Source organism: Argentina anserina, chromosome 2, assembly GCF_933775445.1.
Source record: "Argentina anserina chromosome 2, drPotAnse1.1, whole genome shotgun sequence".
Classification (NCBI taxonomy): domain Eukaryota; kingdom Viridiplantae; phylum Streptophyta; class Magnoliopsida; order Rosales; family Rosaceae; genus Argentina; species Argentina anserina.
The window spans coordinates 13,535,286-13,544,588 of NC_065873.1; the positions used below are offsets into that span (position 1 = coordinate 13,535,286).

General features: G+C 39.2%; 1 protein-coding gene across 1 annotated transcript; it reads right to left on the reverse strand.

Moving 5' to 3' along the window:
• Positions 1 to 3,507: 3,507 nt before the first annotated feature.
• Positions 3,508 to 5,243, reverse strand: LOC126783731 (extensin-2-like). Its single transcript, XM_050509250.1, has 2 exons — positions 3,920 to 5,243; positions 3,508 to 3,810 (listed from the first exon to the last, which is right to left on the reverse strand). Exon 1 carries the CDS (start codon positions 5,210 to 5,212, stop codon positions 3,947 to 3,949), a length of 1,266 nt encoding a protein of 421 aa, XP_050365207.1. The 5' UTR covers positions 5,213 to 5,243; the 3' UTR covers positions 3,508 to 3,810; positions 3,920 to 3,946.
• Between the last annotated feature and the right edge of the window lie 4,060 nt (positions 5,244 to 9,303).

Below are 9,303 nucleotides of genomic sequence, written 5' to 3' on the forward strand. Positions count from 1 at the left end.
TAAATAAAAAAACGCATCTATAGCAAAGTATAAATCGACGTCGTATATACAGTACGTGGTCACATCATTATGGAAGATTTTAACATGCATACTTTTTCTTCGATGATGCACGCACATGTGTACAACTATATATAAGTACGCTAAATTGCCTTAAAAAAAAAAAGGGTGCGCTAAAATTGAAAAAAGTCCTCAAATTAGTGATGTCAGTCTTAAATGTGGTAATTGTTTTTAATTATTTCATTAGTCATCAAGTGGTGAAATGAGTTTTTTTATGCAAGTTTGTTAATTGTAACACTATAGTCAACATTAACAAAGTTGACTTTACAAACTTGGGTGAGAATTTTATAAGAACCCTTCTGGCTGTAAAGTTAATTAACATCTGCATCTGCATTATGATCCTCTTATGTTACAACACTATACTTTTATCCAGTCAACAAATAATAAAATTGATGTAGTATGTATTTGTCTAGTTGATTGAAATCACTATCTTGGTAATTAATTCTTGCTTTAACAAAGCTGGATTCTAGGATATATAGATGGCTTGACTTTGTAACGAAGAGGGAGGGTGGGATTCGTGGGAACAAAAATAAAAAACCAAATAAAACAGAAAAGAATTGATTATAGGTGGCCTAGCTTGTTTATTGATTTGCAGACATTATTGATAATTTCTTTAATAATAATGTTTCTTTTTTAAAGGGGATAATGTTATATATCATCACAGTGACAGTGAACAGGTTATTAGGAATGCCCCGATTTTCCTCCCACAGTTCATAAAAAACCAATAAGATCTCTCTAAAGTCATTAGGTCCCTCCAGAGTCCCGACCATTTGATTAAGAACGTCAGAGGCCTACCATATCAGATCGTCGCCAGGTCCCATGCAAGTGCAATTCTTAATCAATCACCAAACGATTTGTTTCCAAGCAATTAAACTATAAAGAAGAAGAGAAAATGAGGATAATATTCAGCTAATTTCACTATCCAACAACTAGTCAATAAATGGAAACCGATTATGGTCGACATCACTCAATTCGGGGAGAAAATATATGTGGCGCGAAGTTAATTCGTATTGTCTTTGATTGACTGCATGAATATTATTGAGAAAAAGTTATGAAAATTAACTAATCAAATCAAATAATTAAGGAGTCATGTAATTAGATCATGTCAGATTGAGAACCTCTACACATAAGAGATCTCCTCTCGACATTAATAAACACCTCTCTCTTCGAAATCACCTCGTCTGATATGCTAATTTGCCCAATTCTTTTTAATCATTGTTAAAAAAATAAAAAATAGGGTGTGGTTTTACTGTTAATTAAGCACCCTAAAGCAACACAAGGACAGAATTAGGAACTAAATTAGCCGCTGCTCGTACAAGGGAGAGAATCTACATGTGCACTCTTCTAATCACACTTGAAGATTAGTTGCATGCATGATATTGAAGCCTACCTAATTGCTGACTGATCGAGGATAATCGATCGGCAATTAGTAATAATGTCACTTACTGCAATTCTATCGGGAATTATTATATTGACATATATAGCGAAAACTGACCTTGGCAATCTAGTAGGGGGACGATCGAGTTGAATCTCTGTCCAGTTTTTATGAAGATAATTTCCAAGAGCAATGACCTCCTTGCATGTTATGAGCACGAATAATGTTCACTTTGGTGTTTAACTTGAGGAAAATTCTAATGGTACGTACGTGCTCTACGTGCTCTAATAGGCAACTAGCCAATTAAGCTTGCAGAGAATAATGCATGGCATGCTTCAATCTTCTCGACTCTGGAGTTTTGATCTTGACTTGGTATAGAGCCATGGCCATGGCCAAAGCTAGCTGTGGTCGATGGTCCATACTCTTCTACGGTAGAAAATAAGACTGACTGACTGACTCATGTCAGCGACTCAGGCCAGGCCACAGTTGCCTGCTTAATTTCTGTGCCTTCCATTATTATTTGCAGCCTTTTACCTTAGACTGTTAATTCACTCTCTTATATTAGGCACCCTTATATTAGGTTCGCTCTAAATGGACAACCTATTTTTATCGCCCTTGGGTAAAAACACCTGCTGCTTTCAAATTTGGGTAGAAAACTGAAGCTGTTGTTTTTAGATGATGACGATGATGATCACTGCCACTAAAACATGACATAGTAGTGTAAGTGTATTGAATATCTGCATAGGGAAAACGATGATTACTTTTAATATCATTTTAGGCATATCGAAGTCCATGTTATTCTTACAGAATTCATGTATTGCTCCATCAGACAAGTGTTGTTTTTTTTTTTGTCTAAATATATTACAACACTTTCCTCCAGACACAAATCTAAGCGCACATTATTAACTTTTAACGAATGCATGTTGACGATGGGTTTCTGCATATGATTTTATATGCAGAGAGGCCAGAGGGGTACATAAAAAAGCTAAAATTCATGGCATAACTAATCCATTCCAGGATCACTGAATGATGGTGGATCTGCATGTAAGCATATTTGATCCTTTTGGTGACACGTCACACGTTTTCTTTGTTTCCAGATTTCCAATTGCATGAAGGGTCCCTTATTCTGGCCCTCATGTGAAAAGAAAATTATTCCCTCAAAGGAAACATACACGTGGCATCCAGTGGTTGGTTAATAAAACTCCAAGGAGAATCAGTAAAATTCATCTGCGTGTGGGAAACCAGAACACGATTGTTCCTTCTTCAATCTCCGCCATGAAACCCGCAACACAGAGACGATTTCTTGGTGCGCTTGTTGCCAAAATCGCCATCTAAAAGCAGTCGAGTGGAATCCACCCGATCCGTGTATCAATCCAAATTAAAAGGAACAGTCGTGGAGGTTGATCGTCTCTGAGAATTACCCGTAACCCAGAACACGACTGTTCCTTCTTCAATCTCTGCCAAATATTAGAGTGAAATGAAGAAGCAAGTCAAGAAGGGAAGTCAACAATCATAATATCTCAGTTATACAATTATGTTTATTTCTCTAGAATGGACAAAGCTCTTCAGTTCCTTCTATCCTTGTATGAACCCAGATTCAGTTCACTAACCATGTCTCTTCTCTACTAAGACCCTGCAACTCCAACATCGGCAGTCAATCCAATATTAGGTAACTTGTTTACATAAATTTATATCATATGTAGCTAACCCAGATGAGTTCTTGGGCTTCTTTCTATCGATATCATATATCTAGATATATTGATATAACATACTCAGTTTCCAACCAAGTGGGTGCTCTTGCTATGAAGATTGATGATTGAGTGAAGTAAAGATTTAACATCAAACGAAGCGTGCTAAGCACGCGCTGAGAAAATTACCGCCGTGGAGGTTCACACCGTTAGCAGAATAGAATCGAAAATTATTTCAGAAAAAAGAGGGTAGCTCATTTTCCTTTTGCTTTATATCTTCTTCTGAGTATATATGATGAAAGTCGCGTAAAATATTAAGCATATGTCCCAATCGTACCAGGATAAAGCAAATAAAGGAGAATAAGCCAGAAATAGGAGAAAGGGACATTTCGGAAATGGTATTTTTATTATTCACGAACGTCTCCATTGGGAAGAAGGGTGAAACAAACGACATAGATTTTATCTCTTTAATCGAAGATGGCATGGTGCACTACAACTGTCGGGTGCATGGAAATGAAAATATTGATGTTGAAATTTTTCTCCTAATTAATAATAGAAACTATTAAGAACATTCACATCACACGCGGAGACTCGCTAGCTATTCTCTGCTCTTGCTCGTGTGCATGATTGATAGGTTTCCTTCCTTTGGACAAACCCATTTTTTATTCTTCTTTTTCTTCTTCTTCACACCTGTAATTAATTGAACTAATTAATCAGCACAGGTTAAGATAGGCTTATTAACAAGACACAGTAGAAAGTTAATGAACTTAAATTGACAATAGAGATTAAGCTTAATTACCAGGAGGCATGTGAGCTAGCTCATTATCTAGTAGTGGTAAGGAGGAGGAGGTGATGCGTAGATGTAAGCCGGTGGTGGTGGTGGAGGAGGAGACTTGTACACTGGTGGTGGTGGTGGTGGTGACTTGTAGTGGTATGGAATGTGAGGTGGAGAGTAGACTGGAGGAGGAGGAGAAGGCGGTGGTGGAGACTTGTAGTGGTAAGGTGGTGACTTGGGAGGGTAGTGGGGTTGTTTAGGTGGTGAGTACATCGGAGGCTTCGGTGGTGACTTGGGAGGGTAGTGGGGGTGCTTAGGTGGTGAGTACACTGGTGGTGACTTAGGAGGGTAATGGGGGTGCTTGGGTGGTGAGTATACTGGTGGTGTTGGAGAGGGCGGTGACTTGGGAGGGTAGTAAGGATGCTTGGGTGGTGAGTACACTGGTGGCTTAGGTGGTGACTTGGGGGGAATGTATGGGTGGTGGTGTGGTGGTGAGTAGACTGGTTTTGGTGGTGGAGGAGATGGTGGTGGTGGTGGGGGAGAAGCGTAGTGGTATGGCTTCTTGGGTGGTGGTGGTGAGTGGTGTGGGTGGTAGGGCTTCTTTTTTGGTGGTGGAGGAGGAGGAGACTTATAGTAGTAAGGTTTCTTTGGTGGTGGTGGTAGTGGTGATGGAGGTGGTGGAGATTTGTAGTGATAGATAGGTGGTGAGTATACTGGAGGCTTTGGTGGTGACTTGGGAGGGTAATGGGGGTGCTTGGGTGGTGAGTAGACCGGAGGCTTTGGTGGTGACTTTGGTGGGTAGTAAGGATGCTTTGGAGGAGAGTACACCGGAGGCTTGGGTGGTGACTTTGGCGGGTAATGGGGGTGCTTGGGTGGTGAGTAGACCGGAGGCTTTGGTGGTGACTTTGGTGGGTAGTAAGGATGCTTGGGAGGAGAGTACACCGGAGGCTTGGGTGGTGACTTTGGCGGGTAATGGGGGTGCTTAGGAGGAGAGTACACCGGAGGCTTTGGTGGCGACTTTGGTGGGTAGTACGGATGCTTAGGAGGAGAGTACACCGGCGGCTTGGGTGGTGACTTAGGTGGGTAGTAAGGATGCTTTGGTGGAGAGTACACCGGAGGCTTAGGCGGTGACTTGGGAGGATAGTAAGGATGATGGGGTGGTGCGTAATGCACTGGCGGCGGCGGTGACTTGTAGTAGTAAGGAGGAGAAACAGGGGGTGGAGGGGAGGAGTAAGGGTAGTTTGCCGAGGTTTGCGAAGCAAAAGCGAGTATTGCCACTAGAAGACTGAGAACTAGAGAGGCCCCCATTGTTCCCATTCTTTTGGGTTAAGATATGGGATTTGGTTTTCTGCTCTATATGCAAAGCCCCAACTCCCTTTATATAGCTTTGGTCTTTACCCATCTAATCAAACTAGGGTAAATTATTAATCATCGATATATTATGTGCCGAAAATTACATGCTCGATAATCAAACCTCTTTGTCTTTGGTGAAAAAACAAGATTACTGAAAGAAAAGTACAGATGGGAGGCCAGCAAATATTGACTAATCTTTTGTTGATTGAATGGAAGCTGCATGCGAAACTTGGAACTCAATAAAACCTAGCTACTTATTACGTACAATACACTATCAAATACAGCAAATTTTTAATAGCTTTGTTTGTTTGTTTTGTTTTTATTTTTTACGTAAATCAATGAGAAAGAGAACGAGCTTTGAAGACGTGTGTGGTTGCCTAACTTTCTCTGATTCTTGCTGTGCAGAGGACCAGGCGACTTTGCTCTCTCTCTCTCTCTCTCTCTCTCTCAGAGTTCATCTGTCACAGTCACATTTTCCATGGCATTACCCGAGTTTTTTTCTCTGATTATATTGTAAAGGATGAAGATAACAGATAGTCAAGAGCCTATTTGCTGTAATCAAATGTGTTTTATCACTGATCACTAATTAATCATATTTAAGGACGAACTAACTTTCATAATTGCAATCAATGCTCACTAGATATTTGTCTAAACTCTTAACTTGTTGCTCCAAACTATTACTATAAACTAATATGAATTTTCGTTAAGACCATTAACAAAGACTCGATCGTGAGATCGAAACAATTTCTTGAAGAAGAAAAATGATTAATTGATTAGACAAGATTGAAATGCGCTAATCATCTCCAAGCATGAAAACGGATGTGAGCTGTTCGGAACTTCGGATCATAATGTTAATTAATGTTAAGAATCTAGGGATGGCTTTCATGGCTTAGCTTCGGTTCGATCCAGTCAAATTATACAAGACTGGTATGCATCTCTTGCCCATTTACGTCCCGATACGCATGTAATTATTGTACGTAGAAAAAGAACAAAACATAGAACTATGATAGTGATAGCTATTTCAACCTAAATTTTTTTACGTTTTTTTTTGTACCGTACGCAGGAGGACAATCATTAAACCCTAGCCCTTTTGTTCCAAGGTTTGAGTTATTAATGATCGAGTAGTGAGATCGACATAATTTGGTGTGCATTGAAGACTATATATATGAAGTTGTAGGATATATATATATATATATATATATATATATATATATAACAAATTAAAGATCAAAGAAATTAAGCAGGTGATCACTTGGATTCGTCTATGGTGCAACGCTGCATACCATACATACCGAATCAGACTGTGGATAAAGAGTGTCTTGAAATACACGTGAGATTTGTGGGGTGTATAGATGGTGGATTAGAGGCGCTGCATGCGTGCATCACTGCACCATAGAATTTTTCGTGATCACTTCATCTTTTTTTATCTTTTCATGCAAACAGTTGCACGTAATAACTTTTCTGTCATTCTGTGAGAAGTAAAAGATCGATCTAGATCAACCTAAAATTTACCAAGCGAACAAACTTGGAATATTAGATCAAATAGTACCTAACTAAGAAGCTATATCACAAGAGGGTGAACGTAGTACGTTGTCGAATATCTGACATGATGGGCGGATGTTTGGTTGAATTAAGTAACAATTAGTTATAATCACACATGGTAAATGATATAAAGTCTTCATAGAATATCTTCCCAAAAATAATGTTAACATTTCGTAATCATGTTATTTTGGGCTTACTTGACTATTACACCTAATAGGAGGACCACAATTACCATGATAATGATAACCAATCAGTTTCTTCATCTTTGCCTTTGCATTCTTTTCACGTTCTTAGCTACAAGCCGATGACTCTACGTACTTTACAAGTCTCTTTTACTACAAGTTCGTCATAAATCATAATCATAGACAGAGCTAAATTGACAACTCGATCAGTACGCACAACAACTTAGCTATTGATGATAATGGTGTTATATATAGAGAGAATTAGAGACATATATAACTTCTTCATCTTTTTTTTTCTGAATTAGGTTTATGGTCAAGATGACAAGATCGAAAGTGTTGCTATCAATAAGGAAAATCTTTACGTTCTGATATAGTTGTAGTAGAGACGTAGAGTAGTAGTAGCAGGTTAGTTAACACTGAGCCTAAAATTTCTCTTTCTTTTATGGCAGAGAAAATAAAACAATGAAAAGATTCAAAACAATAATAGGCTTTTGACTGGTTCGCGATTCTTCTGTGAAGGAGGAAAACAGTAAGTGTGGAAAAAGAAGATAGAAGACAGCTAGCTGCTACCAACAAGAAGATTGAAAAGGAAGGACGTCGATCTCAGCTCTCAACAAGCTGCTAAGACTTTTTGGTTTTCGATTTATAACATGTAACACAAATATTGTACGTATGAATTGGAACTCCGTACAGATACAGATTCCATTTGTATACGTATTTGAATAAAAAAAATTGACAGTCAGATTTCGTGGTCGCTTATCTTTAAGTTAGTAGTGTAGTTAGGGTAAATTTTTATGCCGGCTATGCGTACTAATTTCATAATGTGGTCAAACCCCTTAAAGAATTTGTTATATTTTGCTTTGCATAATAGTTCTGCATCGAAGAGTAGTCCTTCCGATCTTGACAAAAGCTTGTGAACATATATATAAAAATTGCAGTTGATGAGAGTTGGTGAGATTAGAATTAAAGAACGAAAAAACAATAGTTGGAAATTTCTAAACACTAAATTGGCTTTCGAATTTAGAAGAGTTGGCGCGTGTGATTGTAGACAGATTTAAATCTAGAAGAAGCTCGCCCGAGATGACTGAATTGAAAAGGAAGGTGGAAAGCTGAGAGCCAAGCATCTGGAGCATTTTCATCTGATCATAGTACAATAATGGAGGTGTGAATATGATCATGGAAATCGGTCAATAATGCAACACTATTTTGTGCTTAAAATTAATCCCTCAACATAGATTTATACATGTGCACCGTATAAATCCATTGAGAGTTGGTCCTCCAGTAATTTATTGTTTTGTTTACCAAACTTATTACTTGTTTTTATTTTACTTATTTGCATTCTTCTAGTCATCCTTTGTTTGCCAAGTTGATATATATATATATATATATATATGTGGAATTTTATTATGCTAATTGCTTCCTCCTTTGTCCCATTGATTAATTAAGGAGATGAGGAAAGTAAGTTGAGATTTAATCTGATCTATGAAGACGTACGCGTGTGTAGTTTTGCAGGTCTTCGGGGTTTGGCTCTTTTCTCGGGGACCTATATCAATCCCTCTCTGTTAATTAAGTCTTACAATATTCAATTCCTATTCTGTATCTATGTTCTTCGTCGCTCTTGTACTGTTGTACATATATATATATAGGAGAATTTTCAGGTGCGGACGTCCATACCTTACGTAAGGTACGGATTCGCTGATTCCGGTGAAGACAAGCTGCAACGGCGGGGCAGACCACGATAGCCGCACTCCCCACCTCCCGGCGGTCCCGTCTGTGCCGGTCGGAGCTCTATCGAAGACCCACGGCGGCCGGAATCGCGAAATCGCCGGAATCTGCCCAGAAACTTGATTTTTGCAGATTCCGGCCGCCGTGGACCACCGATGAAGCTCCGGCCGGCACATACGGGATCGCCGGGAGGTGGGTAGTGCGGCTGTGCTGGTCCGCCGCGCCGTTACGGCATGCCGTCGCCGGAATCGGCGAATCCGCACGGTGCGTGTAACGACCCCAAAATTTCAAGCTTAAAAACTCAAAATTTCAAAGTCGTTAAACACCAAACAATTTCAACGAATCGAAATCATTTAAAATGCCACAGCAGATCATCTCTGAGTTCAAAATACAACTCAGTTAAACTGATTATTACAACCCAAATTATAATTCAATATTATAACAAATAGAATTGCGTAATCCTCACAACAAACTCACAAGATAGTCACACAAAATCCTCACACAAGCTGGAGATAAATAACTTCAAGTCCTCTGAGCGGTCCGTCAATTCCCGCTAATCCACACCTGCGGAGTTATCCACTACACCATCGAATTGGTGCACCGGGA